This window comes from Phyllopteryx taeniolatus, chromosome 15, assembly GCF_024500385.1.
Source record: "Phyllopteryx taeniolatus isolate TA_2022b chromosome 15, UOR_Ptae_1.2, whole genome shotgun sequence".
Taxonomy (NCBI): domain Eukaryota; kingdom Metazoa; phylum Chordata; class Actinopteri; order Syngnathiformes; family Syngnathidae; genus Phyllopteryx; species Phyllopteryx taeniolatus.
In genome coordinates, this window is record NC_084516.1 from 13,908,060 (window position 1) to 13,922,989 (window position 14,930).

General features: G+C 42.3%; 1 protein-coding gene across 1 annotated transcript; it reads right to left on the reverse strand.

Moving 5' to 3' along the window:
• Positions 1 to 1,887: 1,887 nt before the first annotated feature.
• Positions 1,888 to 14,610, reverse strand: mpx (myeloid-specific peroxidase). The gene is made up of 17 exons (XM_061799546.1): positions 14,514 to 14,610; positions 14,319 to 14,384; positions 14,111 to 14,195; positions 12,236 to 12,411; positions 12,014 to 12,146; positions 11,559 to 11,688; positions 11,273 to 11,479; positions 10,844 to 11,204; positions 10,221 to 10,381; positions 9,885 to 10,143; positions 8,327 to 8,497; positions 7,947 to 8,184; positions 7,558 to 7,775; positions 7,297 to 7,343; positions 7,141 to 7,182; positions 6,809 to 6,835; positions 1,888 to 2,342 (listed from the first exon to the last, which is right to left on the reverse strand). The coding sequence occupies exons 1-17, from the start codon at positions 14,593 to 14,595 to the stop codon at positions 2,325 to 2,327; spliced, it is 2,421 nt and encodes an 806-aa protein (XP_061655530.1). The 5' UTR covers positions 14,596 to 14,610; the 3' UTR covers positions 1,888 to 2,324.
• Between the last annotated feature and the right edge of the window lie 320 nt (positions 14,611 to 14,930).

The following is a 14,930-nucleotide window of genomic DNA, read 5'->3' on the forward strand; positions in this document are numbered from 1 at the left end:
TTTGGACACGTTATTTAAGTGGGAAAGGGGTCTCCATTTTCTCATGATACTGAATTTAACATCAATGGAAAGTGCCCTCACTTGGTCAACATCTGGCAGACATTTTGTTTGAGTGCAGTGTGCAGACAGAGGAATTTTATTGAGTGTACTTTTTAAAACCTTGGCCTTTAAAACAAGATTTCGCAGCAAATATGCAGTTAGCGTTCCCTTTCAAAAATATGTTAACTGATTAATTATCCTGGGTTTTGTCATTGGGCAGCACAATGGGTGACTGATTAGCACGTCTGCCTCGCAGTTCTGAGGACCCAGGTTCAAATCCGGCCTCACCTGTGTGGAGTTTGCATGTTCTCCCTGGCCTACGGGTATTCCGGTGTCATACCACATCTCAAAAACATCTCAAAATTGCCCGTGAGTGTGACTGGTTTATTTTTTGTATGTGCCCTGCGATTGGCTGGCTGGGCTGACGATATAGAAAAACAACCGTTCACACACCTATGGGCAATTTAGAGTCTTCACATAACCTAACATGCATGTTTTGATTTGTGGGAGGAAGCTGGACTATGGAGAAAACCCACACAAGCACGGGAGAACATGCAAAACTCCACACATGAAGAAAGATTAGATTTGAAACCCAAACCTCTAAACAGTGAGACTGACGTACTAACCACTAGATCACCATGCTGTCTTTTAGCAGGTCCAATGGACAACATTTTTACATTTACATTTTTGTTAAAAAGTTTTCACCTATATTTTTCTTTAGTTTTACAAAAACTGAGCCTATTCAAATACATTCAGACCAAGCTCCAAGTTCTGTAACAGACAAAGATAATTCAAATATTTCCTCCTGTTTCATAAATACTGGGTTTCCATTACTCTGGGAGCACTGTGTAGAGGGCCTGCGTCGCATGCACACACACACACACACACACACACACACACGCACGTACACAGTCTGGTGGACTACGTGGCACTCTTTTGGAATCATGGGGGAAGGAGGAGTGAAAGTGCAACCCGGCACACTTTACATATACAGTACTTGGACTTGGACTGTCATAAATTCACAAAAGAAAATTCCAATGTCTCTGTTCCTCTCACGAGTGGAGGAATCTGGTGGGAGATCTCAGTTGCGCCAGTTCTGCACAGTGATAAAGTCGCATGCTTGCACATCTGTCATTTATAATGTACTGATAATTCCCAGTTGGAGAATGTTCTTGAATGCATCATAGGCTCTCCTTGAGGTCCAAATGGACATCATGTCTATTCTGGTTTGAGATTCATTCATCAGTTTGCCGAATACTGGGATCCTACATTTCCCATAATGCAATAGTAAATATATTTTAATCTCATTCCTGACACCGTCCAAATATTGAATGTAAAGAACATTTTCTGTTAAAACATTGCCTGCCCCGCAAAATTTACTTAAAGCTGCCGCCAGAGTTGTCAAAAATATTACATATTTTTTCAAGCAAACAACAAAATTCAGTTACATTCAAAATATGCATGAACAAGTATGAGCAGTTCCACAAAGACCGTAAATATGAGATTGAAATGGAAATTAAACCAGATGTGACTGCATTCCATCAAAGTAGGAAGGGTGGGGGAGTAAAAAACATAGCGTCATCTACGGGACATGCTACATTATTGCGCAATCCAAGATTTCAGTTTTACCTTTTTAGAGAGTTGCCATCTGCATTTACACCACCTTTTTGTGTATCTGAAATCAAAAATAGAAGTATTACAACATGTTCCCTGTAATATCCCCCCCGCCTCCAACATTGCCTTGATTCCATTTCTTGTAGTCTCATGCATTTAATTTTAAGAGTTCGGAAAATCTGTCGTGACGTCCTCACATTAGGAACACAAGCATAAAACATTTGGCCGCAGCTCTGTTTTTTTATCCAGTTTTTATTGAGTGCAGAACAGAAACATGAGAATCATAAAAAACCTTTGCACATGGCTAAACTTCTTCATTACATAAACAATCATCACAATACAAACAACATGTAAGACAAATTGTATGCTGTAACAGAAAGAAGAACATGTTTAACAAATGTCGCTGCATGATCATTGTCAGCCGCCTGTGTGCACGTTTGAAGGAGGACAGCAAAAAAAGTGCTGGTGTCTGTGGAACACCGTGGTACAGTGATGTACGTGGAACAGAACGTTGACTCCACGCCGGCAGTATTCGCGTGTGGAGAAAGATGGCGACGATGGTTCTGCTCTTTGGAGATAACCTGAAGCGGAGACTTGACTGAATTGGCGCAAGTGGACGATGAGGGCAGACAGGCACTGGGTAATGATGATGCCGAGTGGCTGGGGCTCCCTTAGACCAGGTCTGGAAGCTGTAGGGAAACAAAATCAGACAAAATGATGCCACACATGGACCCCTACTAGTTCCAGCAAGATGGTGGTGTTTGTCTTAACTTTCGGTTGTACTTGTGCCGTTTTGTATTCAATACATAGTGAGTTTAGGCTCTATTATACCATGGCTACTTTTGTCCAATTTTAACCCAAGAAAACAATGTTTTTTTGAAAAAAAAATTCTTTGTTATTTACTGGGCATGGTGAGCGACTGGTTAGGGCGTCTGATGTGGTGGCTCGGGCGTCTGTTTAGGATGCCTCCAGGATACCTCCCTGGTGAGGTGTTCCGGGCACGTCCCACCCCGGAGACCCCGGGGACGACCCAGGATACGCTGGAGAGACTACATCTCTCGGCTTGCCTGAGAACGCCTCGGGATCCCCTCGGAAGAGCTGGAGGAAGTCTGGGGTTCCCTGCTAAAGCTACTGCCCCCGTGACCCGACCTCGAATAAGCGGAAGAAAATGGATGGATGGTTGGATGGGTTTCAGTCTAGACTCAACACTTGAATTTTTTTGAAGGTATACTACCAGGTTACATAATTTATCAATATATGGACAAGAAAGCAATTTCATGGAATTCAAGTATCTCTGGGTCTTGTTCACCAGTGAGGGAAGAATGGAGTGGGAGATCGACAGGTGAATCGGTGCAGCATCTGGAGTGATGCGGACTCTGTATCGGTCTGTCGTGATGAAGAAGGAGCTGAGCCGAAAGGAAAAGCTCCCGATTTACCCGTTGATTTACGTTCCTACCCTCACCTATGGTCACGAGCTGTGGGTCGTGACCGAAAGAACAAGATCGCGGATACAAGCGGGCAAAATGAGCTTCCTCCGCAGGGTGTCCGGGCTCTCCCTTAGAGAAGCTCGGTCATCCAGGAGGGGGTTAGAGTCAAGCCGCTGCTCCTCCACATTGAGAGGAGCCAGATGAGGTGGTTCGGGCATCTGGTTAGGATGCACCCGGGACACCTCCCTAGTGAGGTGTTCCGGGCACGTCCCACCGGGAGGACGCCCCGGGGATGACCCAGGACACGTTAGAGAGACTATGTCTCCCAGCTGGCCTGGTATACCCCTGGAAGAGCTAGAACCACTTCTTTTAGACAAAATGCACTTGTGAATTTGCTGTCAAAGCAATTCACAGTATCTTGGATTAAAGTCTCTAGTGATGGCAAGTGAAGATGCTAATCTTACTTAGGCTTGTACAATTATTGACCAAAATAATGATTTACGTTGCCCAGTGGTTGTCAAACATTTATACCATCCATCCATCCATTTTCTGTACCGCTTTATCCTCACAAGGGTCGCAGGTGTGCTGGAGCCTATCCCAGCTATTTTCGGGCGAGAGGCGGTGTACACCCTGAACTGGTCACCAGCCAATCGCAGGGCAACATTTATACTATGTACCACTTAAAAATTACTTATCTTTTCAAATACCACCGTAATGACCAATGTCTAAATATAGTAGCGACGGAGGCCAAAGTGTTTAAGAATAATGAGACATAGGTTATTCCTAAAAGCAACTTGTATTTAATATTATTGTAAACCACTGAAACATTATGTCATTTGAACATTAGCACAGCGCTGAATTCAGTGCAGGATTCTGGGCAGGATTGAATTTCCAAATCCAAATGCCCATTTTACTAGGATCAGGATTTCATATCCTGGCTATATATACAGGACACAATTTTGAGCCTATTAATTAATTTTTAACCTATTAAAGTAATATGAAGGTACTCTCGAAAATATTTGGGTCAGCCTATTTTGGCTCATATACCTGTATCTCTTGGCGCTCTTCACTTTCACTACTCTCTTTAATAAAAGCTTACAAGTTAAAGAACGCTCATGTAATACACCTTAACTGAAATGCTTCATATCCACATAGAGTTCCATAAAAGACTGCACCTGCATCACAAATGGCTCTATTCTTTGAAATCCTTTTGACTCACCTTTCCAATAGAACGCTTTCCCTTCTCACTCTATGTGCTCCCCTGCCCTGACACCTACAGGTCAATAGGAGTGGTGGAGTGATTATTATTAGTGATTATTATTATCCATCCATCCATTTTCTGTATCGTTTATCCTCACTAGGGGGTGCTGGAACCTATCCCAGATGTCTCTGGGCAAGAGGCGGGATACACCCTGAACTGGTCGCCATCAGATCACAGGGCACATATAAACAAACAACCATTCGCACTCACATTCACACCTACGAGGAATTTAGAATTTTCAATTAACCTACCATGCATGTTTTTGGGATGTGGGAGGAAACTGGAGTACCCGGAGAAAACCCATGCGGGCATGAGAACTGCAAACTCCACACAGGCGAGGCCAGATTTGAACCCCGGGCCTCAGAACTGTGAGGCAGTTGCGCTAACCAGTCGGTCACCGTGCCACCACACGTGCTATTTAAAGACGCAAAATCAGCCAGCACAAGTTGTCTCATGTTATATCATTCACATTGCGCATGCTAAATTCATGTAGTTGAAAATATGGCCACAGACAAATTGAAAGTGTGGTAAAATGGAACATGGCCCGAGGGTTAAAAAGTAAATGTAATACTGCATGTATAAACAAACTCATAGGATAGGGTAATTAGTGTGTAACTGAATGTACACTACATGGTTCAAGTGGCAGAATTCCAATTGTTTGCTCTCAAGTGGTACAGTTGGGATATGCATCACGGCAGTGTTCCATCCATCCATCCATTTTCTGAGCCGCTTCTCCTCACTAGGGTCGCGGGCGTGCTGGAGCCTATACCAGCTGTCATCGGGCAGGAGGCGGGGTACACCCTGAACTGGTTGCCAGCCAATCGCAGGGCACATAGAAACTAACAACCATTCGCACTCACAGTCATGCCTACGGGCAATTTAGAGTCTCCAATTAATGCATGTTTTTGGGATGTGGGAGGAAACCGGAGTGCCCGGAGAAAACCCACGCAGGCACGGGGAGAACATGCAAACTCCACACAGGCGGGGACGGGGATTGAACCCCGCACCTCAGAACTGCGAGGCTGACGCTCTAACCAGTCGGCCACCGTGCCGCCCACGGCAGTGTTAATAGAAAAAAAATGTAAAAAATGCTTGCATGTATTCAGACGGAAGATGTGGATTAAAATACAATTCAAATTTGATATCTGAAATTCCGAGTACAGTGATCCCTGGCATATTTGCGATTCACTAATTGACACTAAAATTCACCTATTCACATTTTTGGGGTAAACCTATCCTCTGTTATTCACTGAAAAACTCACATAATGCTGTTTTGTGCACAGGCCAAAGACCTGTCTAATATAAAATTACTGATTTCATCTTTCTGCATCATGGTGTCAAGGAACTGTGGTTAAGTGGGGGAGGAGCTTCATTTAGACAGTCTCACAGAAAAGTAGTGCTTTGGTGCCATCTTGTGGCATCTAATGCCATCATTTGAATCAACAAAGGAAAGATTTAGCCCAATCCAACTAAACAGTAAGTAACATTTAATTTATTATTCATGTTTGTATATTTTATATATTATTGTTTACATCTCTGTTTTCACTGCCACATAGTCTATTTGTCACTTGAAATGTACACGTAAATAGAGAGTCAAAAATACAAGATATAGGCAATAAATCAGAAATTGGGCAGTGTAAATCCAGCCTCATGAATTTTGCCAGGTTATGAGTGGCCAGATAAACATGTACCGTAATTTCTCATGTATAATACGCTCTCAAGTATAATATGAAAAAAATCGCATTTCGCAGCTTCTATACACCCCAGAATCTCTGGTATCTATGTTAAGAAACTCAGTTATTATCCATATAGTAATCTGTATTTCATTAGGTTTTTCAAAAAAATGTTAAAGCTCTCTGAAGTAAACCATCAAACACAGACGAAAGTGGAAAATGCTTGCCTTGCTCTGTGCGCATGCCCTGACAACAGTGAGACTTCCGCCGACGAAAGCAGTTACCTAGTCTGAGAAATTATAACTACACGGTTGCGCATCACATATTACAAAATCCCGGGTGAGCGTTTCTGCCATCTAGTGAACTAAGATGTTAAATTCGATGCTATGTTATGTCAAACAATCACAGGTACCTGTATTTGTCCATACATTGTACAGTATTATCGCTAAGAGCAAGTAGGTGGGAAGTTTGTTTCATTGATTTTCGCCGTCTTAAGGATGACTAATTTGGTCATTTTCCTTCTACCTATGTATAGTATGCAACCCTTCATTTTACATCAAATTTTTAGCAAATAAAATGCATACTATACATGAGAAATTACAGTAAACGTGACCAGAGAACTATTCTGCTACTTATAATAGGATGTTCAATCTCTTAAACTTCATTTTTATCATAAATGAACAGGGTATTTGATATATTTGCAAATCACAGCATAAAAATAAGAACCGTAAAAGTAAAAAATAAAAAATACTCTAAAGGTGTTTGAGATCATGTAGAGTGGGCGTTATAAGTACCTCGTTATCCAGATCATCCATTGGAGGCTTGTGGAGTGCATGTCAAGAAAGACATAATAAGGTTGAGTTTTTAGACCCACAATTGTATGTTTCCCAAAACATACTGGTATCAAATCTTAATACTTAATGTCATACACTTACCAAAATTTGATGGATTTCCACTCAGCCATTGAGCCAGTATATATACTACACTGTTCTTCTTCACTAATACTGTATGCCGCTATGCCATATTGAAATGCTATGCTGCTATGCTAGCCAACATTGCAAATTTTAGTTTTTATAATGAATTAATAAAGTGGTTGAGATTCTGTATTCGTTGGTGTGATAACTACCTCGTTATCCAGCGCATCGTTAGGTACCTCCTCATTTGGAAACTGGGGGTGTCAAGAAAAACAATCAAGTTTAGCCTTTTTACAGTGGACTCATAATCAAAAGACGTGTTTGTATCAATAGTATTAGAGGCCAGATGGTTTCGGGGGGGCACTGACTTCTTCATCTTCGGGTTCTGGTGGGAGATCAGGGCAGTGACCAGTTTCTGCAAAATCAAATGTCACATAACATGAAGATCCATGCAGTATTCATTGAGAATTTGAAAATTTCAAAAGTGACACAAATTTCCAGATCCATATTAAAATGTTATGTGTTCTTTGTTGGTAACAACTTCATCAAACCATTTTTGGGGAGGATCTAAATGTAATGACAAAATCATGAAATACGAAAGAAAAAACGTGCAATATGAATGTTCTCACCCAAGAAATCTGTACAGCTCCTTTCTCTCCACGCTGCCAGGTTGAGGCGTCGCACTCTGTTGCAACGTACAAGCCGGTTCCTACTCGTTATGACGCGGAAAGCGTCTCTGGGGATGGACGTGATGCCTGTGTTGTCACAGATGATCCTGGACATGGTGGCAGTGGACAAGGCAGCTCTCTGCCTCGCAGTGAAGACACCAGGGTTCTCGTACCACAGCCTTTAGATTTGGGCAAGACCTTCATTAGCTGACAGGAAGTGTGATTGTGTGTGATTGTGTGTGTGTCTGTCTGCCTGCCTGCCTGCCTGCCTGCCTGCCTGCCTGCCTGTCTGTCTGTCTGTCTGTCTGTCTGTCTATCTATCTATCTATCTATGGAGGTATGAGGCTGACCTGTCACCCTGGCGGACCCTCTGGAACTGGGTGGCGATGATGCAGGCGAACAGAGGCCCCACACGGCCGCCCCGGACAAAGGGCTCGGCCACGCCTCCCAGCCAGACGTCAATGTTGGCGGGCGTCCCGTAGAGTTGCAGCAGCCTCTGGGCAAGGTCGCTGTTGTTCAGGACCTGAGCAAGCTCGGCCTGGTTCCTGGGCTCAGACAGGTTACAGAATTTGCGCCATGCGTTGTAGCCTAGCGAGGTAAAGATAGAAAGAGAGGGTATGAGGAAGTAGTCATCTGTGATGACGATGAATGAATGATGATGATGAACGAATGATGGATAAGAAAGCAGCAAAAAGGAAATTCCAACTCCAGGGGTCAGTGTGTGACCTACCGGGCAAGCCATGGTCGCGCCCTCTCTGCATGTTCAGGGATCCCAGGTCTAGAGCCAGGTCCAGCACAAACTGGAAAAGCCTCTCCCTCAGAGCGTCCACCAGCATGTGGTCCTGAGTATTCAATTTAGCAGGTCGCCCTACTAAACCACGCAGCAGCGAGTCAATGCCACCTGGAGGGACGCAACAATGGGAATTCTCAAGAGGTGGGGTGAAAAAGACGTTGCTTGGATGGCAGCATATGTTTCTCCAAAACCTGTAAGTACCTTTCAGCATTAATGGTGCCTTCACAGATGTGTAAGTTACCCATGCCATTGGCACTAACACAGCTGCATACCATCACAGATGCTGGCTTTTGAACTTTGCGTCCATAACAGTCCGGATGGTTCTTTTCCTCTTTGGGCCGGAGGACACGACGTCCACAATTTACAAAAACAATTTGAAATGTGGACTCATCAGACCACAGAACACTTTTCCACTTTGCATCAGTTCATCTTAGATGAACTCGGGCCCAGAGAAGCCGGCGGCGTTTCTGGGTGTTGTTGATAAATGGCTTTTGCTTGGCATAGTAGAGTTTCAAGTTGCACTTACGGATTTAGGGCAGAACTGTATTTATTGACATTGGTTTTCTGAAGTGTTTCTGAGCCCATGTGGTGATATCCTTTACACATTGATGTCGGTTTTTGATGCAGTGCCGCCTGAGGGATCGAAGGTCACGGGCATTCAATGTTGGTTTTCGGCCTTGCCGCTTACTTGCAGTGATTTCGCCAGATTCTCTGAACCTTTTGATTATATTATGAACCATAGATGATGAAATCCCTAAATTCCTTGCATTGTACGTTGAGGAACATTATCCTTAAACTGTTCGACTATTTTCTCACGCACTTGTTCACAAAGAGGTGATCCTCGCCCCATCTTTGCTTGTGAATGACGGAGCATTTCAGGGAAGCTCCTTTTATACCCAATCACGGCACCCACCTGTTCCCAATTAGTCTGTCCACCTGTGGGATGTTCCAAACAGGTGTTTGATGAGCATTCCTCAACTTTCTCAGTCTTTTTTGCCACCTGTCCCAGCTTTTTTGGAACGTGTTGCAGCCATAAAATTCTAAGTTATTGATTATTTGCTCAAAATAATAAAGTTAATCAGTTTGAACATTAAATATCCTGTCTTTGTGGTGTATTCAATTAAATATAGGTTGAACATGATTTGTAAATCATTGTATTCTGTTTTTATTTATGTTTAATACAACGTCCCGACTTCATTGGAATTGGGGTTGTAGTTAGTAAGCGATATGACAAAAGAAAACCTACAAAAAACATCCATCAATCTATTTTCTGTAGTCCTTGTCAATGCGGATAGGCAACCCTAATGAGGTATTAGGGTTGCAACTGAGCTGGATCCTATCCCATCTGGATGCCAGCCAGTTGCAGGGCTGATATAGACAATCAACCATTCACACTCACATTCACACCACAGTATGGGCAATTTATCCATATATCCATTGACCATTAATATGTGGCTTGGTTGTGTTGTGGCATTCTCATTTTGGTGGAGCTCACCCTCAAAGATGATTCTCCAGGGGGTGAAGAAGGCTTTGAACAAGGGGATGCTGGGGAACTGACTATCCTCTCTGTAGTTCGGGCCCAGGCGGAACAATACAGGCTGGATGGCCAAGTGAGCGAAGCGGTAGGCTGCTGTGGAGAAGACATTGGAGATCCTGGGGTCCACGTTGGGGTTGTAGCCGGGGTAAGGTCCCAGCAGCCTGCGCATGGCATCGTCCCCCACAATGTGCGGCAGATAGTCACGGAATACAAATACCTAAGAAATGTGAACGAGTTAAGTTTTCGCGTTTTGAAGATACAACCACGAAGGGGGGCATACTAAATGAATCTGACCTGTGAATAAGCTCCCATGATCTTGCGGGCCTCTTGGTAGAGTGTCTCACTGTCCCATTGGGGGTTCAGTCTTTTCAGACCACGGGCTAGACGGTTGTGTTCACGCAAGAACAAAGTGTGAATTGAAGTCAGGGCAACGTTCTCATCTACACGGACGTCACCTGGAAGACATTAAATCATTAATTTGATCAGATGAGTGCGACATAAGCAGTGCTTCATTCATTCTATTTAGTGAAGTTTCTTCTAGTCGATGGCAGAAGATACAATTAACCTGGTATCCACCTGTTGTCATTTATACAACAGAATACAGTAATAATTTTATGGTCAACCAAAAAGGCCTGGATTTCACACTGAATACATACATTTGTGAGTAAATTGAGATAAGATCACCATTATTTCAATATAGTGTATCTACTTTTTGTGACATTTCTGTTTGCTGAGATTTTTTAAATGTAAAATATGTGCCTTGGCTCAATAACAGTTAGGAAACACTGCTATATACCATATGCAGTGTAGCTATGCTATGCTGCCATTGCCACCCAGCAACTTTATTGAGCTAGCCTGCACCGCGCTGCTAGGTTTTGCTATGCCTAAAGGCTAAAAAGGTTTTCAAGATGACTGACCCGCAATGAAACAAGGAACCTCTCTGGCGTTGGTGTTATTGGTGACCCGCCTGCGGGTGGCACACATGTTGACCGGCAGAGGGTGAAAGGGCAGCAGCTCCTGTCCGTTGTCAGTAAACTCGGAATTGACACGCATAAGGCCATCACTGTTGAGGTCGCGGAGGCTGAGAGCGAGTTTAGTCTCAGAGCCGTACACTTGGCCCAAGTCAAGGAATGCGGTCAGTGCATTTATCTGCTCCCGCTTGTTGGCTTCTCCTCCGAAGTTGAAGGCCGAATTTCCCGTCCCGCAAACGGGGGCGGATCTGAACGAGGGGATGCAGCTGTCATGACCGCTTTGCAAGCGTGGGTCGTTGGGAGGAATCTGTAAGGGAAACAGATGCCTAATGTATGTTTCATTTCTGGCCAATTATTTGAGTTTCTGAGACTGACCGCGATGGGGATGCACGGCTCAGTGCGCTCACAGCTTTCGTCGCAGTTGATCCCGTTGCTGAAGGAGCGGATGCTGGGCGAGAAGGGTGTGAAAGTGATGTCGTGATCGTTCCACTGGCCAAATAAGGTCACCATGTGTGAGAACTCCCCATCACTGACCACGCCCGCATCCGTCGTGCTCAGGATATTATTGGACACCTCGCGAACCTAAGGGGTGCAGAACAGACGACTGACTTTTTATTCAGTTTATAAAATACAAGCAAGATTTCAGTTTCCAAACAAGTACCAGTGGAAGTATGAAGTTGTTGAATGTTCGGTTGGGCTGCCACCCTTTAGGTTGCGAGATGCCATCATCGTACTCAGCAGGAAGCCAGCGGGTGAAGGGAGTGTTCGAGGCTCCTCGGCGGGGGTTTTGTCTACAATGCAAACAATTGTGTGTAGAAACCCTGCTTGAGAAACCCCAAAGGAAGTGTGCACATTCGGTTACATAAGGCCCAAAAAAATACAAAAACAACCGTGTCGTTTCAACACTTTTGTGTTTTTATGATTTTGTTTTAGTGGAGTGGCATACCATTGTCTTTCTAACAAAAATTAAGTGTCCGACTACCACTGTAAAATAGTTAAATATGAATAGTTTCAGCAAAGTGCAGTTTTCCTTCTTTGCATTTGAAAAATATTTCATATTTGCATTGTCAATGAAGGAAAATTGAAGAGACACGAATAAAAAAATAAGAAGCTCACCGGTTGTTGCAAACGCTTGTAGCAGTGCGATACTTGTCGAGGTTTTGCGTGCTGCTACAGGGCGGGGGTCTGATTTGAGCGGCACAACCCGTTATCATGCTCAGTCTCTCCAGATCCTCCGCAGAGAGCAAATCTGTGATGATGACACGTTAGCAACATTCAATTACTGTATAGGAAAACTCTCACACCATCCACAAAACCGAGGAGCTCTCTTCATCTGACCTGTTGCATTGAGGGAGCGTTTGTGGATGCGGTGCACTGTCTCCTGCACGAGGTACAGGGTCTGTGCCATGTAGTCTGCAGCCCTCACAGCGGAGCGAGTGTCCCCACGAGGCTGCTTCAGCAGACGCAGAGCATCGTGAGGACTCACCACATCGTTGCGGACTCGCCTAAGACTCCTGGAGGTGACAAGAAGGTCCCCAAGTTGATTAAACTTAAATTGTCCGAATGTCACTGTTGCCAACCTCCCGCAAGGAGCTCATGTTTTGATTGCTGTTTGTTGGATTTTCTAGAAAATACATATGCAGTATACTGATACTGTATATCCTGGTTGGTTAACTACTCTTGGCTGGTCCGTTAAAAGTTTTAGAACTAAACATTATCCAGTGTTATTTAATATGTGAATTAGTCTGATTGCACAAAACATTAAACCAATGTTAGTTAACTTGATTACACATAAATCCATTAACCAATGTTAGTTGGTTAATCTGATTGAACAAAATATTTAGTTCGGTATCTTGATTAGCCAATGTTAGTTCGACAACATGAAGAAATAATGATGAATAATAAAAAAAAAATTAACTAATGTAAGTTAGTTAGCAGAATAAAACAAAAACCTGTTCATTATTGAGTTGACCTGATTGGACAAAGCATTGAACTAGTGTTACTTGGTTAGTTGGTTAAGACTTTTACATAACAACACTAAAACAATATTACTTAGTCAGTCAGTATGTAAGTAAGTTAGTTAGTTAGTTAGCATAATTACACGATCAGCCTTTAAACAGTGTTGTTTGGTTATTTAGTTACTTGATTGGCCAAAGCACGTTACTTGCCTAGTTAGATAACATGTCCACATAAAACACACAACCAAGTGTAATTTTTCTGTCAGTCAGTCGGTTAGTTATTTACCATAACTACACAAAAAGCCTTTATGTTAGTTAGTTGGTAATTAGTAATCCTGAGTGGACAAAGGAGTTGGCTAACGTTAGTTACTACGTGAGTTTTGTTAGTATGTTAGACAAAATATTGTGGGTTGGATATTTATTTTTTTAGTTAGTTAATTTGTTTAGACAACACAGCCACATGTTTGCAAAATGTTAGTTAATTAGTTAGTTAACATGTTGCCAAATAAACACTCAGCCAATGTTAGTTGGTTAGTCAAGATTATTACACAAAATCCTTTAATTTAGATTAATGTAAATTATTACTTGCCAATATTACATCAATTATTTAAATTCATTTGTCATTTATTGTAGCAGATTTTCTCCCGGTACTCCGGTTTCCTCCCACATTCCAAAAACATGCGTGGTAGGTTAATTGAAGACTCTAAATTGCCCGTAGGTGTGAATGTTTGTTTGTTTCTATGTGGCTAGCAACCAGTTCAGGGTGTATATATATATATATATATATATAGCGACGCTGTTAGTGGAGGCAAAGTGTCAGCACATTCCACGCTTGTGAAAGGCATGAAAACTAAAATAATCACGATACCTGCACATTGTGCTGCCTTCACAAGAAGGGAACTGGGAATAACCTTTCATAGGTAAGAATATATTATTTTCAAATGTGCTTTGATGTTGACAAAAAAAGTAAACCATGAAAATTGGTTGAGAAATTAGCAATTGATTTATATTCAATATAAAGGTGGCCGTCATGTAGGCATGTTGGTTAGGTGGGCTGCTTCAGCGTGCTGGCGTGTCAAGTCTCCTATTCATACTGTATCTGTGGGTGACTATCTACTAAGTGTCAAATTAGTTTCTGATCCAAATTGTTGAGCCTTTGCAGACGTCTGTGCTCTGGCAAGCTCCATTCGAGTGAAACATGCAGAATTTCTGTTTATACCACCGCTAGATTAAAAGAAAAATTACAAAAACTTACTCTGCTCTGGAGTATGTGTAGGCATTGTCAACAATCTGTTTGGCTTCTTCAAAGCATTGTTGAAGGAAAGAACTACCAAGATGTTCTATGAAGAGTAAGAAAAAACAAAAAGTTCAAATGGAAGGGCAGAAATATTCTTCATTTCACCAAACTACTAGGATTTATTGGGGAAGCATTTCTGTGTAAATGTAAATAATATGGCATTTACCGGTGTGTTCCAAGTGTGCAGGCACGAGGCAGACGCCCAGCACGAGGAAGACAGGAAAAAGCATCTCTGAAAGCAATTCAAAACAGCTATTAGCAATATACGCAATTTGTCAACAGGTAACCAGCAGTTACTGAAATTGTAACAATTCTAGAAAGAAAAAGGAGAGACAGTCACAGACAATATTTACTCCATTACCTGTCAGAAGAGCATGGATGGTGTCACTGCAGTGATGTGGGCCATCTATTTTTATTTTGTGGCATGTGGAGGCGTCGCCCATTTAATTGCTCGATGATTGTCAGGAAACAGACATGATTTCCTTGTTCCTTGTTGTAGTTGTCTTACCAACATTGGATCTTAATAACAACAGGAAATAATTTTATTGGTGTTTAAAAAAACACCAATAAAATAATTTTACTGGTGTTTCAGATGAAAAGAAAAAAGAAATACATGGATTTTAATTGAATAGTGGAAATATATTTATGAACGAAATATTGTTGAACATTAACTTCAGTTTTATTTGTTTAAATATTGTCTAATTCATAAGTATAATGTAGCTTTATTTAATTAATTTTATTCATACTATCATAATGATGATGATAATTGAAGACTCTA

What these genes read in the sequence shown, in the direction of transcription:
- mpx (XM_061799546.1), bottom strand. Translation starts at nt 14,595, where the DNA reads ATGGGCGACGCCTCCACATGCCACAAAATAAAAATAGATGGCCCACAT. An exon ending in CATCCATGCTCTTCTGACAG is followed by an intron (nt 14,385 to 14,513) that starts GTAATGGAGTAA and finishes AATTGCTTTCAG; the next exon opens with AGATGCTTTTTCCTGTCTTC. An exon ending in ACGCTCCCTCAATGCAACAG is followed by an intron (nt 12,147 to 12,235) that starts GTCAGATGAAGA and finishes TCATCATCACAG; the next exon opens with ATTTGCTCTCTGCGGAGGAT.